Source organism: Jaculus jaculus, chromosome X (genome assembly GCF_020740685.1).
Source record: "Jaculus jaculus isolate mJacJac1 chromosome X, mJacJac1.mat.Y.cur, whole genome shotgun sequence".
NCBI classification, from domain to species: Eukaryota; Metazoa; Chordata; class Mammalia; order Rodentia; family Dipodidae; genus Jaculus; species Jaculus jaculus.
The window spans coordinates 9,863,886-9,888,656 of record NC_059125.1 but is presented as its reverse complement, the minus strand read 5'-3'; the positions used below and the strand labels follow the sequence as shown (position 1 = coordinate 9,888,656).

The 24,771-nt window shown below is 39.5% G+C and overlaps 1 protein-coding gene across 3 annotated transcripts in view; it reads right to left on the bottom strand.

The window, feature by feature from the left end:
* Positions 1–24,562, bottom strand: part of Asb9 (ankyrin repeat and SOCS box containing 9) — a 41,326-nt gene extending 16,764 nt beyond the window's left edge. For 2 of the 3 annotated variants that reach the window (XM_004671459.2, XM_045140709.1), the window contains exons 1-2: positions 24,095–24,419; positions 14,046–14,125 (exon numbers count right to left, since the gene is read on the bottom strand). In XM_004671459.2, the coding sequence (XP_004671516.2) occupies positions 14,046–14,125; positions 24,095–24,194 (180 nt within the window). In that variant the 5' untranslated portion in view covers positions 24,195–24,419. Of the gene's footprint in view, positions 1–14,045; positions 14,126–24,094; positions 24,420–24,488 lie in introns of those variants that run through there. The other variant, XM_045140708.1, reaches the window with a different exon arrangement.
* Between the last annotated feature and the right edge of the window lie 209 nt (positions 24,563–24,771).

Here is a 24,771-nt window from a genome sequence, read left to right as displayed (position 1 = left end):
TGCAAAGCTGAACCTGGAATTTAAATCCTCTATTCTGTTGCATCAATCTATGTGTCTGTCTTTCTGCCAGTACTATGCTGTTTTTGTAACTATGGCTTTGTAATATAGATTAAAATTGGATATGCTGATACCGCCAGCCTTATTTTTGCTGCTCAAAATTGGTTTGGCTATTCGAGGTTTTTCATGCTTCCAAATGAATTTTTGGGTTGTTTTTTTCTATTTTCATGAAGAATGATATTGGAATTTTAATGGAAATTTCATTAAATGTGTAGATTGCTTTTGGTAAGATTGACATTTTCACAATATTGATTCTTCCTTTCCAAGAACATGGCATGCCTTTCCTTTCTACTGTCTTCTAAAATTTCTTCCTAGTGTGTTTTAAAGTTCTTATTATAGAGATCCTTCACTTCCTTTGTTAGATTTATTACAAGGCACTTTATTTTTTGAGGCAATTATGAATGGGAGAAATTCCTTTATTTCATCCCCCACATGTTTGTTGTTAGTATATAGGAAAGCTACTGATTTCTATGTGTTTATTTTGTATCTTGATACATTGCTAAAAGTGTATATCAGCTCTGATAGTTTGCTGGTAGTCTTTGGGGTTCTTTATGTTTAGAATCATATCATCTACAAATAAGGATAATTTGATCTCTTCATTTCCAATTTGTATGTGTCTCTTGACTTACTGCTATAGCTAAATTTCTAGTACTATATTAAATAAAAGTGGGGACCACGGACACCCTTGTCTTGTTCCTGAACTTAGTGGAAAAGCTTCAGGTTTTCCCCATTTAATATTATGTTGGTTGTAGGTTTGTCATAATAGCCTTTATTATGTTGAGATATGTTTCTTCTATTCCCAGTTTCTATAGGACTTTTACCATGAAGGGATGTTGGATTTTGTCAAATGCCTTTTCTGCATGTATTGAGGTGATCATGTGATTTGTTTTTCTTCAGTCTATTTATATGGTGTATTATATTTATTGATTTGCATATGTTGAACCATCCTTGCATGTCTATGATAAACCCTACTTGGTTGGGGTGAATGAATTTTTTGATATATTGTTGTATTCTGTTTGCCAATATTTTGTTCAGAATTTTTGTATCTATGTTCATGAGGGAGATTGGTCTGTAATTTACTTTTTGTCCTGTCTTTGGGTTTGGTATGAAGGTGATGCTTGCTTCATAGAAGGAAATCGGTAATATTCCTTTCTTTTTGTTACAGAAAAGTTTGAGAAGCACTGGTGTTAGTTCTTCCATGAATGTCTGGTAAAATTCATCAGTGAATCCATCTGGGCCTGGACTTTTTCTTTAGTTGGGATATTATTTTTTATAACTGCCTGGATTTCTGTACTTGTTTTAGGTTTATTTAAATGGTTTATCTCATGTTGATTTAATTTTGGTAGGTCATATAAATCATCCATTTCTTCTTTCAGATTTTCTATGTTAGTAGAGTATATATTCTTAAAGTATGTCCTTATGACTTTCAGAATTTCTTTGGTATATGTTGTAATGGTACGTTTTTTATCAGTAATTTTATTAATTTGTCTTTTCTCTCTTTCTTTTGGTCAGATTTGCTGAGGGTTTATCAATATTCTTTAGCCTTTCAAGGAACCAACTCCTTGTTTCATTGATTCTTTGTATTTTGAGGGGGGTGTTCTATTTCATTAATTTCTGCCCTAATCTTTATTATTTCTTCCTGTGTACTGATTTTTGGTTTTCCTTGTTCTTTTTCCAAGTCCTTAAGGTGAAGCATTAAGTTGTTTATTTGTGCCCTTTCTAATTTCTTAATATAAGTAATTAAAGCTATAAATTTCCTTCTTAGGACTGCCTTCATTGTGTCCCAAAAGTTTTGGTATGTTGTATTCTCATTATCATTTGATTCTATGAATTTTTTATATCCTGTTTGATTTCTTCAATGACCCAATCATCATTCAGTAGTGTACTATTTAGTCTCCATGACATTATATATGTAGTTTTTCTTATTGCTGATTTGTAGCTTAATCCTATTGTGATCAGATAGGATACAAGGAGTCATTTCAGTTTTCCTGTATTTGTTAAGATTTGCATTGTGTCCTAATATATGGTCTATTTTAGAGAATGTTCCCTGTGCTACTGAGAAAAATGTGTATTCTGTAGCATTTGGATGGATATCTGTGTATTCTGTAGCATTTGGATGGATATCTGTTAAGACCATTTATTCTATGGCATCAATCCAGATGTTTCTGTGTTTATTTTTTGCTGCAATGATCTGTCAATAGATGAGAGTGGGGTACTGAAGTCACCCATTACGATTGTGTTTGATGTTATCTGTTACCTTAAGTCTAATAGTGTTTGTTTGCTGAAATTGGAAGCACCCATGTTAGGTACATATATGTTTAGAATTATAATGCCTTCCTGTTAAATTTTTTCTTTAATCGCTATAAAGTGGTCTTCTTCATCTTTCCTCACTAAAGTTGAAATCTTTCCTGTCAAATACTAGGATAGCAACACCTGCGTGTTTCCTAGACCCATTTGCTAGGAATACCATTTTCCATCCTTTCACCCTAAGATAGTGTCTGTCTTTTAAGTATAGATGAGTTTCTTGGAGGCAACAAACAGGAGGATCCTGCCCTTTCATCCAATCTACAAGCCTGTGTCTTTTGGTTGGGACCTTGAGGCCATTGATAGAGTTATTACTGAAAGGTATGTATTTGTACTTGCCATTCTCTTGGTTTTTAGTGCTTCCTTTTTTCCCTTTACTCTCCTGTAATAAGTTTTTTTTTAGTATGATTTCTTTTTCCCTGTTTCCTCATATGTGTGCTTTCTTTTTTCTTCAGCATGGAGGATCCCTTCAAGCATTTTCTGTAGAACTGACTTAGTTGTCATATATTCTTTAGCCTGTTTTGTTGTGGAATGTCCTTATTTCTCCATCAGTTTGGATGGATAGTTTTGCTGGGTAAGGTATTCTTGGTTGACTTTTGTTGTCTTTTGGAATTTGGAATATATCATTCCAAGCTCTTCTGGCTTTTGAAGTTTTTGTTGAAGAATCTGCTGTTATCCTGATGGGATGGCCTTTATAAGTGACTTGCTTTTTCTCTCTAACTGCTTTCAGGATATTTTCTTTCATTTGTGTGTTTGGTAGCTTAATTATAATATGGTGAGATGTTCTTCTCAGGTTTTTGTCTGTTTGGTGTTCTAAAGGCTTTCTGTATCTGCATTGGCATCTCTTTCCTAATTTGGGAAAAACTGTCTTCTATGATTTCATTTAAAATGCCTGCTGTGACTTTGGAGTAAAATTCTTCTACTATTCCCTGAATTCTTATGTTTGATCTTTTCATAGTGTCCCAAATATCTTGAAATTCCCATTCATACTTTCCTATTATCTTTATCTTTGTTGGACTGTACTAGATCTTCCATCTGGTCTTCTAGTTTAGATATCCGGTACTCTCCTTCATGCATACTATTGTTGAGACTTTCTACAGAGTTTTTTATTTGACTTATTGTGTTTTTCTTTGCTAGTATTTCTGATTGGTCTTTATTTATTATTTCCATCTCCTTATTCATGTCTTGTATTGCCCTCCTTATTTCATTAAATTTGTTTCCAGTGTCTTCTTTGATTCCTTTGATTTCTTTGATCATAGTTATAATCATTCTTTTGAAATCTTTCTCAGGCATTTCCTCTAAATCATTCTCACTGAAGGTCATTTGTGATGAATTTATACTTTTTGGTAGAATTATAATGTCCTGATTTTTTGTGTTTCTTATATTATAATGTAGAAATTTTTGCATCTTGGAGTAATTTGTTGCTCAGGTCTTCGAATTATCAGCAATACTCTTAGATATATCAATCAATCTGATGCTATATATATTCAGAGTAGAAGCTTAAGGTGCTAGGTATGGCTCTTAAAAGACTCTCAGAGTAACCATAAAAATGATCGAGATGTTGGGTTTGCCTGCTATGCAAGAATTCTAGTGGGCTGGGTGGAACAAAATCCAGGCAAATTCTATAATTTAATTAAACAATATACACATTCAATGAAAACCAGCATAGAGTATTTATTCAAGAGTAGATATTAAAACAAACAGATCTGCTAACAAAGTCAAAGTCTCTAAGGATGTGTGTCATCCCACACCCTTCATACTGTCCACTGGGAGGCAGAGATTTCTGGTCTGTGGAGAGTTTCAAGGTCAGCTTGTGATTGAGTGAGACCCTGCCCCAACAAATGACAGAAGAGGAGACAAAGGCACTATAACTCAGGAAGCAACAAATGACAACCCCAAAACATAACTTTTTTAAGAATGTCAAATCCAACAATCCATCAGATTTAACACATAAGTTACCTTGACATGGAAGGTGCAATTAGCACTTCTGATGCAAGCCTATATACCAAGCTTTTTTGGTGGGTAGTGACCTGGTATAAGGTAAAAGGTATTTTGGGATGGCTTTGGTCTCAACTATGCGGCATATCCAATTGGATCCCTCTTTACTGTGCTGTGGGCTCAGGTAGGCTGGCAGGGTTGGTGGGTCACTTCTCTGATAGCCTATACCAAGTGCTGTGTAGGTGGGTTCCCTTCCCCAGGTCTCTGGTGCTTGCTGGCGACCCTCCTGCTCATGATCTGCTGCACTGGTCCCTACTGTCCTCCCCTTCATGTTTCTTGAGTTTGTGAGGAGGCTGATATGAGTGGAGAATCCCCTCACCTGGCTTTTCCTGAGGCTCACGCAGAGCCTGGTGACCATGGCTGCACAGACCTGGTATCACCACTGCTGGAGCCTTTTCTGCCTGTCTCTGTGGTCTCTAGATGCTCTGTTTCTCTCCTACTTCTCTTCTATGGTTGATACTTTCTTATAAAACTTCACTTTTTAGTAGAAGAGTGTATTTTGCTGGTTTTTGTTTTTGCATTTTGCTTTTTCTCTTGCTTTCGCTCCCCTAGGTTGCTCTGGCATGGTTCCTATGCTGCCATCTTAACTGGAAGTCCCTAAAATGATTCTTAAACCAATTAGTTCACAGCTTCTAGACCACAGTGGGATGGATCTCAGTGAAGAACACACACAAACACACACACACACACACACACACACACACACACACACACACACACACACACACATATATATATATATATATATATATATATATATATATATATATATATAGGGTTTTTTGAGGTAGGGTCTCACTCTATCTCCCAGGCTGACCTGGAGTGGTCTTGAACTCATGGCTGTCCTCCTACCTCTTCCTCTCAAGTGCTGGAATTAAAGTTGCACACCACCATGCCCAGCTCAAGAATATATTTATTGAATGGATAAGCTTTAACTTTTCCATTAGCATTTGTCACCTTACCTCAGCCTGTGGTCAGAAGCTCTTTTGGAGGGTGCTTGTGGCTGTACAATGTCATGGCACCCATGGTCAATATAATGCTTAGTACCTGATAGCTTGCTGAGGTAGATCAAGATATCAATGATTTCAAAGTTCCACCTTGGTGAAATCAACTGACCACAAAGACCCTCAGGCTCTTTAGACTTCCTCTGTCTAGTTAGCACCACTGAGCAGAAAGGAAGATCATGAATGCTTAGAATACATCACAGTGATTTGATGTGAGACTCCTACATTCTCCTCCCCACTTCTAAAATCTGTCTGCACTTTCCACAGTCTTCCTTTCCTTTGGGCTTTGTCTGAGGAAGAACTATATGAACTCCTCCTGACAGCCCATGACCTCATGTGGTCCTTCATCCTCTGTCCACTGACCTTCTGTTGTCCGCCTTTCTCACATGCATTCATTTTCCAGTGTTCTTCCCTCAGGAACATTTTCCTTTTGCTCTTAAAGCCTTCCCATCCTCTCAGCACCATCCTCTATCCTTCTTTCTTTCATTATCCTTTTTTCAACAGAAAGTGGCTTATGTTGATTATGTTTTTTCTTGATGTTCCTCTTATCTTCCTCCATGCAACAATCCAATCAAAATTGTCCTTAACAAAATAACCAGCAACTTCTTCCTTGTGGAATCTTATAACAGTGCTTGGTCCTTTGCCTCACACAGCTTTACATTTTGCTACATATTCATCTTGACTTCATGAAACCTCTTCTCTGGCTTCTAAAATGCTGTTTTACCTGATTTCCATCTTCTGGTCCCCTTTTTTCTCTTCTGCTCTGTCCTTTTCTTCTTTACATCTCTCAACATAGACAGTTCCTCAAAGATGTGACCTCATATCTTTTTACTCTTCTCTTGGTACTTTCTGCATCAGTCTTACATGCCCGAGAACACACACGCACGTACACACACATGCACTTACTTTCAAATCTAAATCTCTACCTCTGGTGTATTTTCTGATTCTCTACTAACAAAACCACCTAGAGACATGCCTAGTAATCTCAATATAAGCATTGACAAGTGAAGACAAAGACATCCTTGTCTTGAGTTGGAGAGATGGCTTAGTGCGTAAGCGCTTGCCTGTGAAGCCTAAGGACTCCAGTTTGAGGCTCGATTCCCCAGGACCCACGTTAACCAGATGCACAAGGGGGCGCGCACATGTGGAGTTCATTTGCAGTGGTTGGAGGCCCTGCCATGACCATTCTCTCTCTCTCTCTTGCTCACTTGCTCTTCCTCTCTCTGTCTGTCGCTCTCAAATAAATAAATAAAAATAAACAACAACAAAAAATATTTTAAAAAGACATCCTTGTCTTGCCAACCCTAGTTCTGTTAATGTCACTGTCATCTTGTTTCATGTCTAGAGCTGAGACCTCTACAAGAGGTAGGATGGCAGAATTATTCCAAAATTCAAATACTAGTACTGGCATTAAGCAAGGAGGGGCACAGGGCAGTTACTTATCTCCCTAAGCCTCAGTTTCTTCATGTATTATCTGGGGCTTCTTTGTCAGTCAACCTTCAGTCAATTGCCAATCCCTAAAGATCTGATGCATCAAAATGCAAATGTTGGGCTAGTGAGATGGTTCAATGGTTAAGAGCATTTGCCACTTAACCATGAGGCCTCTTGAGCTAGAGCCTGTCAAATGGCCATAGACTTCTATAGCCCCAGTGCACAGGAGGTAGAGACCAGGAGACCCAAAAATCACTAGGGCTCACTAAAACTGAAGCTGCAAGTAGAGGAGAGAACTCCATCTCAAGGAAATATTCAAGTGAGTGATAAGAAGGCACCCAACATTCTCCTCTAGCCTCCCCATGCACACACTCATCTGCGTACACAAACTGCAAACATAACACCACACACATACTCTACACACATATGCAAAACAAAACACAAGTGTCTTATGTGTTTCCATCTTCCATCCTAATACTGAATTTGAATTGGCTCTTTAAGGATCACAGCAGATGGAATAAAGAACATCATTCAAGTTGCTTTAAAAAAAAGCCACTCTTCACCACTGGTTTGTGGTGAGAAGTTCCTGAGAAGTTCTTGATCTTGACTGCAAATTGTAATCACCTAGGAAGTTTTCCCAAAGGCCCAGTATCTGGGCTGTGTCCTATAGCAATTGCATTATAATCAAAGAAGACTGAATTTAGGCATTAGTGTTTTTGTTTATTTGTGTTACTCAGTACTATACCTAGGGCCTCCAGCATGCCAGGCAAGTTTTCAAGTGTTCTACCACTAAACTATATATTCAGTCCTCTTTTTATTTTGAGACAAGGTCTCACTATGTCACACAGGCCTGCCTTACACTCACTCTGAAACTGAAGCTGGCTTTGAACCTGCAAGCCTGCTGCCTCAGTTTCCTGAGTGAATAGGGTCATATGCCTGTGCCACTAGGCCCCATCAGACATCTATACACACACACATATGTGTGTGTGTGTTTTGAGGTAGAGTTTCACTCTAGCTAAGGCTGACCTGATATTCACTATGTTTTCTCAGGGTGGCCTAGAACTCACAAGTATCCTCCTACCTCTGCCTCCCGAGTGCTGGGATTAAAGGCATGATTCACCACACCCGGCCAGACATCAATATTTTAAGGAGCCCCCACCCAATGGCAACGTAAAGGAATTCTAACACAAAGTCTGAAGGGGAAAAAATCACCAAATTAAAATCACTGCTATGATTTTAATGGTGGCTTAATCACTTTCTGCTAACCTAACAAATCACCATCATTCCATTAATGATTTTTATTTATTTATTTTATTTTGAGAGCGACAGACACAGGGAGAAAGACAGATAGAGGGAGAGAGAGAGAATGGGCGCACCAGGGCTTCCAGCCTCTGCAAACGAACTCCAGACACGTGCGCCCCCTTGTGCATCTGGCTAACGTGGGACCTGGGGAACCGAGCCTCGAACCGGGGTCCTTAGGCTTCACAGGCAAGCGCTTAACCGCTAAGCCATCTCTCCAGCCCCCATTAATGATTTTTATTGAAGTACAACTGATATTTTAAACAACTCACAGATCCCAAGTATAAATATACTGAATTGCCACAGGGAAAATATAACTGTGTAATCACTATACAGATAAAGAAAGAGCATTATCAAAATCCAAATTGCAACTACCTCTGGTTCCTAAAGATATTCATGAATTGACCTCTAACATAATAAATATAGTTTTCTCTCACAGTTTGAACATTATATTAATTTTTCCATGATGTATTATTGTATATGTGCTTGCTTTGTTTTATTCCACAGGTTGATAAGATCACTCATTCATCTATTTTCACTGCATTATATATATATATATAGTTTCATTCAATAATTGTTAGTTTGAGTTTGCAATGTATTCCAAAGCTACGTGTGTTAAAAGCTTAGTCCCCCTCCTATGGCTTTTTTTTTTTTTTTTTTTTTTTGGTTTTTCGAGGTAGGGTCTCACTCTGGTCCAGGCTGACCTGAATTCACTATGGAGCCTCAGGATGGCCTCAAACTCACAGCAATCCTCCTACCTCTGCCTCCCGAGTGCTGAGATTAAAGGCATGCACCACCATGCCCGGCTCCTATGTCATTATTTTAAAAGAGATAGAATCATTAAGAAAGGGGGCTTAGTGGGAGGAATTTAGGTCATTGGGGTTATCCCTTAGAAGTGCTATTTAGAACCCTAGCCCCCCCCTCTTTCTCTTTCTCTCTCTCTCTCTCTCTCTCTTTCTCGCCCTCCATTCATCCCTTTTCCCCCTCCCCTTCCTGCATACTGAGGTGAGGTGAGCAGTTAGGTCTATCACAGAATCTCACCATATTGCCACAGCCTGAAAACAGAGACACATGACTATGAACTGAACTGTCTAAAACCATGAGCCAAAATGAAACTTTCCTCCCAATAAATTGATTTAGCTCGTGTTTATTTTGTCAAAAGAACTGAAAGCTAACACAATAAAATACTATATTTATTCATTCTAACTTTTGACACTTAGGTTGGCTTTTTTAAGGTTCTTTGGCTCTTATAAATAAGCCTGCTATAAGTATACCTATGCCTATCTTATGATAAAGACATGCACACATAAATATACATCTATTGTAAATATGCCTAGGAATGTAACTGCTAAGTTATAAGATAGGAGTACTTTTACTGTAGTAGATACTACTTAATAATTTCCCAGTTTTGGTTGTACACATTTATAACCCCACTAATAGGAAAAGAGGTATAGTTGCTCCATTTCCTTTCCAACAATAGGTATTATTAGTTGTCAAAAATATAACCACTCTATTCAGGAGTGGTGATAATAGTTACTTGGAATTTTAATTTATAATACACTTCTTATTAAAAAGCACAGTTTCATAGGTTACTTAATACTTGCATATTTCCTTTTGTGAACTACCAGTTTAAGTCTCCTGCTAATTGTCCTTTTTAATAATTATGTCAGGCTAGAATGTGAGTCCTACGTATAAGACTCAATTAGTAAAAACACCTGCAATGGATTTGATCCTCAACAGCACAAAAAATTGCAAAGATTGACTCTTGTGCTAAAGCCTGCTGCCTCATTTCTTTTTTTTTTTGAGATAGGGTATTCCAATATCGCCTCAGAATCTCTACAGACTGGAATTATAGGTGTTGCACCACCATGCCCATTTTCTGCAGGGCTGGAGATGGACCCTGAGGCTTCAGGTATGCTAGGCAGTCACCCTACCCACTGAGCATCATCTCCAGCCCTGCTTCCTCACTGTTTAAATATTACCTTTTAATGAAGTTCTTAATTTTAATAAAATCCAATTTGTTGGTCTTTTGTGTGCTTTGTCGTATACTACATTCCTTTTGTGTCACATGCCTTTCTCTCTCCTACAACTGTAAAGTCACCTTTTCTTATCCTTGACCTCAGTGGTTCTGAAGGAACTTTAAAAAATTCCAATGTAAGAGAGTGGCCCTAGGATATTCCAGAATATCTGGGGTAAGGCCCAGGTATTGTTACTTACAAAAAAAATAATATATATTATAATGATATTCCAGTATGATATAGAATGAGTAGTTATGGATTCACTTATGGATTTCCTTTCTTTAATCTGTTGAGAGTTGTATTTTTATAATTTTCCTTTTTCTTTGTTACACAATCATTTGAATATTTTATATTATTCCCCTTTTTATTTTTTTAGCTTACCAATAATACTTTTCAGTGTTCCTTAATTATCTCAGGTGCTGATTAGATTGTAATAAGAAAATACATACCATTTTTGGATTACTATAACCTGGATAGGATAGCTCATTTCGTTTTATCACCTCAGCTCATTCTGTCAAACCTTTTTAACTTAACACATTCAAACCCTATCCATGATGTTATTGTTGACAAAAATTGCACTCCCTTAATTCCTGCCTTTGTACCTGGTCATGTGACTTTATTTGGTGAATGGGATGTTGGCAGATATGACATAAGCAAATATTGGAAGTATTATATTTTTGTATGCTCAGGTTTGGCCTGTTATGCTGTAGCCTTTCAGCAAGAGAAGAAAATCCCTCAGGTAACCAACCAGCAGTCCACAAATGAGAGACATGAATACCACAGCATGGAGCTGAGCTAGGCCAAGCTTGTCTTAGATCAGTGACCCAAACCCTTGTCATCAAGAAGTCATGGCTATTGTAACATTACTGAATATCATAATGACTTCTACCTGAGTTTTAGGTAGACTGACACAGCTAAGTATTAGAATCCTCATTTTATAAAGGCAGAAATTGATGTCTCTAGGTGATACCTAACTTAAATAACATGATAGGATTTAGATAAAGGCTGATACTAGCTGCTGATCAGTGAACACTGAATACCAAATAGAAACAAATGTCTGTCTGGTTTTATAAGTCTAATAGAACAGTCTAGTAGCTACAATGATCATTTTTTTTTATCCTATCAAAATAAGGTAAATATTTCCTTTCACCTAAAAAGCAGTCTCACTTCTTTTAGCTACAGTTTTGTGTGATAATCTCTATTTCTATTGATAATGGGATGCTGCTTCCAAAACTTCATTAAGATGATGGCTTGAGTTAGTGTAAAATTTTTCTTCAATAATTATTTTCTTATGGAAAGACTTTTTAATCTAGATAGGTCCATGGAATTGGGTTCATTTTTTTTGTTGTAATCATTTTCTTTGAGAAAAGGGAGCGAAAATGTGTGCATCAGGGCCTCTTGGCACTGCAAATAAACTCCAGACACAGGCATCACCATGTGCATCTGGCTTATGTAGGTACTGGTAAACCATACCTCGGTCTTAGACTTCACAGGCAAGCTTCTTAACCACTGACCCATTACTCCAGCCTAGTTTCATTTTTTAAAGCCTTTTTATGTATCATTCAATTATGAAAATAACAAACTATGTAGTAAAAGCAGTTTTTAGTACTATCAACATTAGAAATCACAGATATTTTCCATACATTATATTGTTGAAGGAGTCCAAACCATCTCAAAATTTGGTTCACTGTACTTGAAAATTATGGTAGCTTTAGAATCACAACTGAAACGTTTCAATAAGTTAATATAAAAGGTCATATATTACATATCACATATTTGTTTAAACATTTAACAGGTTTCCTATGCATTAGTTTTCATGCATCCAAAACTTAATCTGGGCTGGAGAGATTGCTTAGTGGTTAAGGCGCTTGCCTGAAAAGCCTAAGGACCCATGTTTTACTCTTCAGATCCCACATAAGCCAGATGCACAAAGATGAGGCAACTGCAAGTTTGTATATGCCCATGAGGTGGCAAAAGCTTTTGGTGTTGAATTTCAGTGGCTGAGGCCCTGGCATGCCAATTCTCTCTCCTTCTAAAAATTAATAAATGATTAAATAATAAAGTAAAAAGTATAAATAAATAAAGTAAAATTTAACTCTGTGAGGGGGCCCATAGACTGCCAAATTGCCAAAGAGGTCCATAGTACAGAAAGCTAAAATATCACTTAAAAGATATATTCGAGCTTGGAACTGGCTTAGTACTTAAAGGAGCATGCTCTGCAGACCTGCTGACACAGACCAAATCCCCAGCACCCACACAAAGCTGGATGCAAAGCACATGTCTACAATCCCAACATGCCTATTACAATGAGAGGTGGAGTCAGGAGAATACTGAAGGTCACAGGCTAGCTAGTATGGCCTTCCCTGTAACAAAAACAAGAGAGATTTTGTCTCAAATAAGGTAAAAGGAGAGGACCAACACTTGCAGGTTTTACACTAACATCCACAACTGCAAAATGATGTGTGCATATGTACACACAAATGATAATGAGTAAACAAGATTTATTGTCATGTGCAAAGCTCTAGGTTCCATGTATAGCATCAAATACAAGAAGATATATGGACATTTAAAGATCAAAACTTCCTGAACAAAACTTTGCTTGGAGTCTGAGTTATTATTTAAGCTGCTTTCTTAAAAGTGCCTTTTCCTGGCATTCCAATAATCAGAAGCCAGCAAGACTTTAATCAATGTGCACATGGGATTGACCCCTGAGGAGAAGAGAAACAAGTCAGACTCTTCAGAGCTATGATCAACTGGGGAATACAACTGTTGCTGCTGTTGTTTTTGAGGTGGGGTCTCTAGCTTGGTGTTAACCTGGAACTCAATCTGGAGCACCAAGCTTGCCTCGAGCTCACAGCCATCCTCCTACATTAGCTTCCCTAGTGCTGGGATTAAAGGTATGAGTCACCATGCCTTGGGGTTTAACAAAGTTGAAAAATGTCACTGAAATTACAAAAAAAATGGCCAGTTGTGGTGGCGCACGCCGGTTGGATGTTGCTGAAGAGGCAGAGGCAGGAGGATCAGGAGTTCGAGGCTTATGTCAGGGGTTTACAACTTCAGCATTTAGGGCTGGAAAGGTTTTTTTTTTGTATTTTAAAAAATATTTATTTATTTACTTACTTATTTATGAGAGAGAGAAAGAATGGGCACACCAGGGCCTCTAGCTGCTGCAAACAAACTCCAGATGCATGCACCGCCAAGTGCATCTGTTTATGTGGGTAGTGCAGAATCAAACCTGGGTCCTTAGGCTTCGCAGGCAAGTTCCTTAACTGCTAAGCCATCTCTCCAGACCTGGAGTTTTTCACAGGGAGGGTTGTCCTGTGCAGTACAGGACAGTTAGTAGCATCTTTGGTTTCTACACACTCCATGTTATTATCACCACCCTAATATGGCAACCAATTGGGGGTCCACATATTGTCCCTTAAGGGGCAAAACTGCTACTGTTGAAAACTCCTATATATAGTAACTTTTAAAGAACACAATTTGGTGAGAAAAATTAAGGCAGTTAGAATGTATTAACATGCTGATTATTCATTTAACAGATACTTAGCATGATGTCTACTGTGTGCTTAAGATTTTTATGAAACTGATATTATACTATCTTTCAAAGAAGGAAATAGTTATTTGGGATAGAATAATTTATTTTTCTCAACCTGGCGTAGCACTAGAATGTTTTTAAAAATATTTTGTTTTTATTTATTTATTAGAGAGCAAGAAAGGCAGATAGAGAAAGAGGGGATGGGTGTGGGCATGCCAGGGCCTCTAGCTGCTGCAGACAAACGCCAGATGCATGTGCCAACTTGTGCATCTGGCTTACATGGGTATTGGGGAATTGAACCTGTGTTCTTAGGCTTCTCAGCCAAGTGACTTAACTGCTAAGCCATCTTTCCATCCCAGAATGTGTTTAGTTTTGATCATTTCTTCAAAGAGCTACCTGTTTAATAAGGTTCCTCAAAGAAAGCAGGCGCCCATTGATTGCAGCATCATGAAGAGGAGACCAGTCAGACACGACATCTGCATGGAAAGGAAGGAATGGGTTACATCATGTGAATGTGTGTAGACTGGGAGGCTTATCCTTGCCAGTCAATAAAAGCCTGATGAGTCCAGGATTAAAACATACATCACCACTTAAAATCACCCATCCAGACTTTTCTTCCCCTCTAGTGTTGTTTCTTGTTCATGGCTTATTTGATATGTCTGGATAGCTAAAGAACCATAGCCAGTGCCCAAATTAAGGACAAAAAAAGGCAGACTGGGAAAACACTATGTTAAGTGAAGTAAGCCAGGCCCAGAAAGACAAGTACCATACAAACTTACCCATATGTAGAATCCAAAAGCTGATCTCATAGAAGTTTAGAGTAGAAGGGTGGTTATCAGAAGGTGGAGAGATTGGTGAAAGGTTTGACCAAAGGGCATTAAGTTACAACTAGATAGGAGTACAAAGCCCTGATGTTCTATTGTTCAGGAGAATGATCACAGATAACAATAATGTGTGTTCATACTTGAAAAGCTAGAAAATTTTGAATGTTTTGACATAAAGAGATAAATGTTTGAAGAGATAGTTATTTTTTGTTATTTTTATTTATTTATTTGAGAGTGACAGACAGAGAGAGGAAGAGGCAGATAGAGAGAGAGAGAATGGGTGCGCCAGGGCCTCCAACCACTGCAAACGAACTCCAGACGCGTGCGCCCCCTTGTGCATCTGGCTAACGTGGGTCCTGGGGAGTTGAGCCTCGAACCAGAGTCCTTTTAAGCTTCACAGGCCAGCGCTTAACCGCTAAGCCATCTCTCCAGCCTGAGATAGTTATTTTTAACCTGATTCAAACACTACACTGTGTATATGTATATCAGAACACTACATGGTACCCTATAAATATATATAATTTTGTTTTGAATTCATCAGTTAAAAGGTGAATTTAATTTCAATTAATATTTTAAAGAGGCAGACTAAATGACAGATAGATGACTACTTCCATTTTCATATGAGTTTCAAAGGCAAATGGCTCATTTAGTTAAGTAAGAGCTTCACTAATTAACAGTGTTGGTGTATTTGGCTACGATTGCCAATCTAGCTTCCTGCGTGAAACGCAAACCTTGGCATCTCGGCAAATAGTGCCATACATTAACAGTAACACTCATGTAATTACATACTCCATTAGGTTTGGAATCAAATCTAAACAAAACTATATCTATTTGCAGGTTACCTCCTGTCCCAATATTAAGCACAAATCAGAGTTCAGTCTTCACTTGAAACCAGGACATTATTTATGCCCCTCCCAAGCAGAATGCTAATGTGATTAAAAGAAAGTTCTTAACTCAAACCCACTTGACCTCTTCTGAGTGGTGTGTCTATGAACAGGCTCTGATTCTCAGTTTCCTTTCTGGTAGAAACAGAAATGTACTCCATACATATTAGTTACTATTATTATCTTGTCTGAGCACTAAACAGAGTCTTGATTACACCCCATAATCATTGCAACTTAAAACAGAAAATGCATTCTACAGCCACGTAGGAAGGATACAAATTTCTAGGGAAGGAGCTTGTAAACCCTATCCTAGCACATTAAGTGCTTTCCTCTCTCCTTATAATTAAGTGCAGATATAATTGAATGAGGCCCAGGCCAGATTTTTTTTTTCTCATCTCAGCTGCATCTGATTTCTAGAACAGATGCAGGGAGCTGCAATATAGGGAGACTTGCCTGAGCTTCTGTCACTTCCAGCTTTGCTGGCTTTGATCAACACATGACACACAAGCAAGGTAGCAGGGTCTGATATTCCTCGTTCCTTTCATGGGAAATAAGAGCCTTTCAAAGCCGAGGAAGTCTGGACAATCTGAGTAGTTGCTAATGTCTTCTAAGCTTAAGCGTCATGAAAGAGGAGAGGCAAGAACACTCCCTACCTAATTCATGTTCATTGACAACTGCCTGCCACCTGGAGTCATCAATGTCCTGGACTAGAAATCTACCCCAGTGAGCAAATATCCATCCTTCCAGATGAATTCATTAAGTATTTAGTACATCAGATGATGCTGAATGAGCTATCTCCACCTGGTCTACACCTAGAAATGTACTGGTCTACACCTAGAAAGCATGGGCTTTCCTACTGGGAAAGGTCTAGAAGGAAAGCACCTTAAGGGAAATGGATTTTCCTGCTTTGGCTGGGGAAGTAACTCAGTTAAGAGAGTGCTTGTGTAGAATACACAAAGCCTTGGGTTTGATCCTCAGCACTGCATAAAACTAGGTTTGTGAGTGCACACCTGTAATCCCAGTAGGAGTATTGGAGGCATGAGGATCAGAAGTTCAAGGTCATCACAGCAATATAGCAAGCTTGAGGCCAGTCTGAGATACATGAGACCCTGAAAATTTCTATCATCTGTCTATCTACCTATCTATTTATCTATTTATCTATTTATCTATCTATCATGTGTGTGTGTGTGTGTGTGTGTGTGTGTGTGTGTGTGTAATCAGGGTTGGGAAGATGGCTTAGTGGTTAAAGGCACTTTCTTGCAAAGCCTGCCAGCGCAAGGTTGAATTCTCAAGCTGCCCACGAAAGCCAGATGCAAAAAGTGGTTTAAGTGTCTGGCATTCATTTGCAGCAGTAAGAAGCTCCAGTACACACACACACACGCAAATAAATAAGTAAAACTAATATATATATATATTGGGCTCACAGATGATGTCCTCATTGCATTCTCAGGGATTCCTAATTCTCTCATGAAAAATACTACTGCTTCTAGGGCTTGGAGTCTTAAGGCTAGATGTGAAAAGATTTACCTATGGATTAGAATGAAAGGACAGGTAATTCTCCTGTCTTGATGTTGATAATCAGCCTTTCATACAAAGTCTTAAGCAAGAAGAACCAAAAATAAAGAAAGAAAAGTTTTGAAAATCAGGTTTCAACAGATGTACAAGTATATACTAATGGATCACCATGGATTTCATGACTAACCTGTTTCTTTTTTTCTTCCAAGTGCTCAGCTGTTAGAAATATATCTGTCGGAGAGTCCTCAACTTCCTTAAAGCTACCTAAAGATTATTGGAGTTGACAACCAAAGCAGTCCAGGCAAGTAATTTGAGTCCTAAATTACATCTCTCTGTTCAGATTTAATGAAAATGTTGCAGCTATATTATTAAATGAAGACAAAAACAGATGTAGTTCCTACTTATTCATCATGGAAACATTATCCCTCCTATTTAGGCCAAATAAAGAATGATGTCGGTCTTTTAAAACAAAGGCTATCTGATACTTTGTGCCCATGCTGAAAGTAGTATTTACAAAGCAGAGACATCCTGTGACTTTGAGAAGTATAGAGTGTTGATCAGGTACATATGACATAAGCTGACAATATTAATATCTTTATCAAGCTAGCTAATTAGCCACTTCACTGAGCTAAAATTCACATGCCATTTGCCCACTGGAAATACAGAATTCAGTGCTTTTCATTATAGGTATAGACTCATGCAACCAAATCCACAATCAATTTGAGAACCTCTATATTACCCTATAAGGAAATCTGAAAGCCATGAAAATTATTCATTTCATTTTCCACAACCCCCTTAGCCCCAGGCAGCCACTGGTCTACCTTATGTCCTAATGGACTTACCCATTCTGTCATTTCCTATAAGTAGAAGCGTACATGAGGTCCTTTAGGACTCACTCCATTCATCTAGCATATTCCAAGGCTCATCCACATTGTAGCAGCATGTGTTAGTCATTTGTCCCTTTTGGGGTCAAATATCCATAGTGTAGATAGACCACAATTTATGTATTCACTCATCAGTTCAAGTAAATTTGTGTTGTTTCCACTTTTGGGTATCAATAATGCTGCCTATTGAATTCCCATACACAGGCCAAGGTGGATTATGCTTTCAGTTCTCTCATGGGTGTACCAGAGAGTAGAACTGTGTAGGCTTAGACTCTTGAGACTGTTTTCCAAAGTGACTGCACCAATGTATGAGGCTTCCTCATCTAGCTTTAAGCCATATCAGTGTAGCATTTGCTTAGCCTGTCACAGTGTCCATGTTCCTGCCCAGAAGTAAAACACAAGTCTTTGCAAAGCCTAAATCCATGTCAACTTCATAGAACTTTATACTCAAAACAATTGAGTGATTATGCAAAAACCTGAAATCATGACAATGGTTTGCTTAACATGTTAACAGTTTTTCTCACATTCACAGAGCACAGATTGTGCATATGGATGCGTACACAGAGAGTGAGGGGACAGAGTGAGAGAAAAAAGAGAAAAGGAAAAGGAGGGAGGGAGGGAAAGAGAAATTAGCAGACATCATAACTTGCATTATGGATTAGTCTACACTCGGTAGAAAATACCAGAGAATAAGCTAAGACATGCACCTGATGAAATCCAAGATGTGGTAAGTACTCCTTTGGTGTTTTCCAGAGCCCACTCTTGGAGCCGGCCATGAGCTATTAGTTCAACACTTGCCTAGTTAAACCCTAAGGCGGCAGCATCCCCTGCATCCTGCCAAATGCTACAGCACAATGAGCAGAAAAGCAGACCAGTTTTCTTGCCAGAACCATGGATGATGCTCATGCTGGGGAGTAACTCATAGATGAAAAGTAGCAAGACTCTTTTTCATTGACTTCAAAAGTCACTGAAACTTGAGAATGGTTGCCTGTATATAATGCATTGGACAAGCACTTATCATATATCAACAATTCTTTCACAGTGCCTGTCCAGCCAAGATCTATCAATTTTACTGCCAAAAATTAGATGCTGATGAGGTCATTAGTATAACCATGGATCCAGTAGTGTAGATTACATGTAAACTAGGCCAGGGAACTCTCAAAATCAAAGTACTCTGCAAGCCATCCAATTACACTACTACCCAAGTCCTCTAATTAGTGCCATTAAACTTACCCTTTTAAGAAACCTGTCTCTATCAAACCTGCAGCACATTAGGAAGGGTGCCGTTTCATTTTTATTGCACTTTCTGGAATTATTTCTAAGATTGCCATTATTTCAGGAACAATTTGAAATGCACTAATTGGTACATTCTTTACAACGCTACTAAGAGAAGCAATGAGAGCCCTTGTGAATTCTGGGCAACATCAGAAATCTATCCATTTTAGGAAACACTTAGCAAGGTCAAGAGGGGGTAAAACACAGAAGCTGAGTTTCTCTGAGATGGGAACATTTGGAGATGTGCTAAGGGTGGCTTCAGTGGCATGAACCAACACAGAAACATTGGAGAGTATCTGTGAGTTGGGTGTTATGTTGACAATTACAGTGGACCTTGGATTCATTCCAGCATGATAAAAAGGGAGAGGGAGAGAGAATATCTCAAAGTGAAAAACAATCAATCAGAGAGGCCCATCAAGACATTGCTTGGGCAAGCTGGTCTTGTCCACTACAATTCTTTCTCTATCATCCATCCCCTCCTCTCGTCCTCCTCCTTCTTCCCTCTCATTCTCCTCTCCATACCCTCACCCTTCCTATTCTCTATAGGCACTTTGTATGGTCACCTATTCTTTTTAAGCAGACAATTTCCTCAGAAAGCATTCCCCTGCAGAGGTGTCTCCACATCCAAAAGCATACCATCAGAAAATGAAATGACTACTCAATGCCTATTCTTGCCTGCCTTACAGTTAAATGTGAACACTCTCTTCTATAGAGTGAGCTCATTTCTGTAGAGAAGGAAATACCACTATATGTATGAGCCTGTAGGCAAAAACAATCTGTAAGGATAGGCACTAAAAATGGGACCAGAACTTTACCCGCCTGGTGGGATTAGGGTGGTTAATTAACCCTTCGGTGCATGTTCCAAAGTGTGTCTAAGTTGTATGAATTCATTTCTCCAGAACTGCCATAGTAAAGCCCCATGAGACAGCAGCTTAAGACAATAAGGATTTATTGTCTCACAGCTGTAGAAGGGAGACATCTGACAGAAGTCTGTAATCAAAGCCTGAGCAGGGCCATCCTCTCTGCAAAGGCCGTAGGGAAGAATCCTGCTTCGGTTCTTCTAGCTTCTGGCACTGCACATCAATCCCTGACTTTTCTCAGCTTGAAGATACTTCATTCCCATCTCTGCCTTTGTTGTCACATGGCATTCTCTCCCAATGTCTCCTCTGCTTTTTCTGTAAAAACACCAATCCAGCATGCTTGCCTAGCATGAAGCGAAGCCCTGGGTTTTATTCCCCAGGGGACACACACACACACACACACACACACACACACACACACACTAACCCCAGCATTAGGGAGGTGGGCGCAGAAGGATCAGAAATTCAAGGTCATCCCTAGCTACACAGTAAGTCTGAGGCCAGCCTAGGAAGACCCTATCTCAAAAATTAGAAGTTTTTTCAAAGATTTTTTTAAAAATATATTTTATATTTATTAATTAATTTGACACAGAGAGAGAGAGAGGTAAAGGCAAATAGAGAGAGAGAGAGAGAGAGAGAGGCAAAGGCAAATAGAGAGAGAGAGAATGGGCACACCAGGGCCTCCTAGCCAATGCAAATGTACTCCAGACCTATGTGCCAGCTTGTGCATCTGGCTTTATGTAGGTACTGGGAAATCGAACCAGGGTCCTTTTGCTTTGCCAGCAAGCTCCTTAACTGCTAACCATATCTCCACCCTGTATCCCAAAAATTAAAACAGGGCTGGAGAGATGGCTGAGCAGTTAAGGCACTTGCCTGCAAAGCCTTCGGACCCATGTTCTACTCTCCAGATCCCACATAAGCCAAACACACAAAGACGAGACAAGCACAAGGTGGCACATGCTCACTAGGTAGTGCAAGCATCTGGAGTTGGATAGCAGTGACTGAGGCCCTGGAATGCCAGTTCTCTATCTCTCCTCTCTCTCACTCTTGTTCTCTGAAGAAAAAAAAAAAAAAAAAAAAAACCTGAGCCTGCCAGATTGCAAATCCTTCACACATGAACCGATTTTGAGGTACAAACGGTTAGGTAAGAGAAGATCCTTTACCAACTCCTGGGAAAGGAGAGTCAAGCATTAAAAAAAAAAAAATCTTTGGGGACTGGGGAAATGGCTAGCAGTTACGGTATTTGCCTGCAAAGCCTAAGGACCTGGGTTCAATTACCCAGGACCTACGTAATCCAGCTGCACAAGGGGGCACGTGCATCTGAAGTTCATATGCAGTGGCTAGAGGCCCTGGCATGCCCATTCTCTCTCATAAATAAATAAATATAATATTTAAAAAAAAATCTTTGCACAGTTGCCTTTCTGACTTTACATCCTATCCTCCCTCTTTCTGGAGAAGGAAGCAGAGAAAAGAAACCTGCAGGTGCAGATGAGAGAAGCAAAATTCCTCAAGATGAACCACACTGGGCCCTATGTTCCCTCTCACTTGTCTTTGCCAAATGACATGCTTCGCCTGAGCTGTGTTTGTTGGCACAGCCATTTGGAAACAACATTCTGAATATTCCACATTCCACACTTCACCAAGTTCAAGACCTCAGAAGCATAAACAAATGTAACCAGCTGCAACTGAGGTTTCCCCAAGGAGCTTAATTGGAGCAAGAGCAGAGAGCAAATGAGTCTACATGGATAGGAATAGGGGAGGAACCTAGGGGAACTACATGGGAACAGTGGTTGGACTGGGTGCAAAAGGTGCAGAGGAGTTTGTCCCTCTGAATCAGAGAAGGAAGTAAGCTGGGAGAGGTGTCCTGCCATCTGATCATCTCTTCAGTGATCCGTCCTTGGTCTCAACTCTCTGCCATTGGAAAATTTCTCCTTTCACTGGCTTTCAACCACAGCCCCTCTACAGAACATTCTGAGGCTTCTGACTCTAAACCTATTTTCATTTCCAACCTCAGTCCCATCTCATCAGGCTGTACCTAGGGAAAAGTTACTGGTGTTTTCATGTTCACAATGGACCCTGCATCCTCCCTTGTTTCCTCCTTCTCTAACTAACCCAATTCTCCGCCCCAACTTCCTTTTTTTTGGATTTTAGAGGTAGGGTCTCACTTTAGCCCAGGCTGACCTGGATTTCATTATGTAGTCTCAAGCTGGCCCCGAACTCATGGCAATCCTGCTACCTCTGCCTCCCAAATGCTGGGATTAAAGGCAAGCGCCACCAGGCCCAACCCCAGCTTTCTTCTTATCTGGCTCTTCTACCTGATGAACTTCAGACTGAGAATTTTACCATGTACAATGCCTTCTCTCCTTTAGCCCCATATTAAATGAAGCAACATAGGCTGAGTTCTCTTTCCTTGGAATGAACCCCCTTTAATCATTTCCAAGGTGTTATCCAAATATCAGCTTGGTTTAGTGCAGTGGTCCTCAAAGTATAGTCCTTGAGCATACCTGTAAGTATCACGCGTTGAGAATGAAAATTTCCGGGCTTTACCCTAGACTTGTAACTGACTTCCTCAGAAACTGTATCTTTTCCATTGTAGTAACCTTTCTAGGTGATGTCGAGGCATGTGTGGGTTTGGAAACCAGTGGATTCATTCAGCCATCTGCAAAGCATGTCATACAATCTATCCTAATTAAATTACTTACAGTCTTTATTATTGCCAGGTCTCGGTTCCAGAGCAATCAATGGCTGACAATTCTCTGAATTATGAAGGATAAACCCTTCCACATGGCTTTGAAAGCTTTATTATCTAGCTTCATCTATCCCACTTAATTCTCAATAGACAACTCCCTAAAATACTCTGCATTCTACTGGTAACATGTAACTACTTTCTAAGTAACTACCCATCTCTGTTCAGTATCCTGCCACAATCAGGGCTGTGTTAGGATCTTTAGAAGCAGCAAAAAGTGGCTTCCCTACCCACATAAAAACAAAAATAAACATAATACTCTGCTGTAAAATAATTTTTCAGAAGTCTACCAAGTTATTATTTCCCACAATGATTGGCTTAATGCTTTGAAAATATTTATCAGACTCGTTTTTTAGAAACTGATTTTTGATGCCACTCTGCCTTCCTAGAGCTTCAAATTTGTGCTCAATATATACTGATTAATTCAGCCCCATCTTTGTGGAGGAGCCAAACCCGCTGTACTCATTTTATGAGAAAAATGGATAAATGAATGAATGGGCAGGCTTGTCTTCTAAATCAAAGAGAAGGCAGTTTGTATTAATTTTTTCTGTTTGTTTATTTTTTTTCGCTTGCCTGTACCTATATAATAGGACATTAATAAGTCCTAGATGGCTTCAGAGGCCTTATTTATTGTCCCTCTTGTGGACAGGTGTTGTTGCAAGCCTACCAGGGTACAAAATGAAATAACATCACCTCAATTATTTACACCCAGTCTTCAGAAGTCCTCTAGGCAGTAGGTACGTGCTGCATGCTTACTTGAAAGTAGCAATGGCCAAATGTATAGGATTCTGCGCATTAGCAAAGATACCACCCAACAGGTAAGACTCACAACTGTAGGAAACCTCTCCAAAGATTTTTAAATCACTTTTTAAAGTAAATCAACTAGCACTCCTTGTTTCAATGCCATTTACAAACCCAGCCCCACTTCAAGGACAAATGCCTAAAACATCTTTTGATAAAAGTTAAATAATTTAGCATTTGAAATCTTCCTATTAGGCCTGGTGTGTTACCACACACCTATAATTCCAGCCTGGACTATAGAGCCTGTCAAAAAGAAAGGAAGGAAGGAAGGAGGGAAGGAAGGAAGGGAGAGAGAGAGAGGGAGGGAGGGAGGAAGAAAGGAAGGGAGGAAGAAAACTGCTGTTTATAAGTAACACTTAAACTTGTATTTAATAAGTAATGCATTTGACATACAAAGAATGATTCCTTGGAGCTGAAGTTTTCACTGGTGAACAATCTGTGACAATTAAACTTGTATAATCTATAGGGCTCTGCAGATTGAAGGAAGCACATTTTTGAACAGTGATATAAAGGATATCTCCAACAAAGCTGTTTATCTGTCCAGTAACTGCCCCATGGACACCTTCGTCACTAAAATGGCCCATCCTAGTGTCTCTCCTAAGCCCATTAACCTCCCCCCTCCTCAGTTCTCTGATTTCATATGCTCCATGACTCACCCCCCATCAACGGGTTTGGGTTTGAAAGAAGCCTGGTGTCAGAAGAGCCTCCGGGCTTCTGTGGCTTGCTGTGGTTCCTGCCCCATTGTTCATCATCCATGATGCTCTTCTGGGCCAGCGAACGCCACACTCCACTTCAGCAGCACAGTCCAAATGCCATGCTCCTCGTGTCCCTGGGAAATCTTAGTTCTGTGGCTGGCTGGACTGCTCAGGTCCTAGTCCAGGCAGTCTGCAGCAGAGAACAGTACAGACAGGGTAATCTGAGTGTTACCTGTGGTCAGACAGACTCCCACACAGACACAGACAGACAGACAGACAGACAGACTGACTGACTGACTGACTGATACACACAGAGACTCAGACACAAACATACACATACACACACACACTCCACCTAGCAGCAGGCTGGAGGCCGTCCAAAGTCCACAACAGCCCCCCAGACTCAAGTCTGCAAAATTGCTGATGTCACGTCCTTTCTAAAGCTGAGACCAATCAGGGAGGAAGCTTTGGAGTTTATCAGGGAAAAAACAATCACACTTTGTAACTTTTGGAGAATGAAAGGAGCAGGGTGGAAAAAACAGGAAAGAGCTCACTTGCTACAAAGTTGCTCCCCTGCTGAGATCTGTTTGCTAATTGGGGGCTTGTCAGGCAAGCCTTAGCATCCCAGAGCTCAGAAG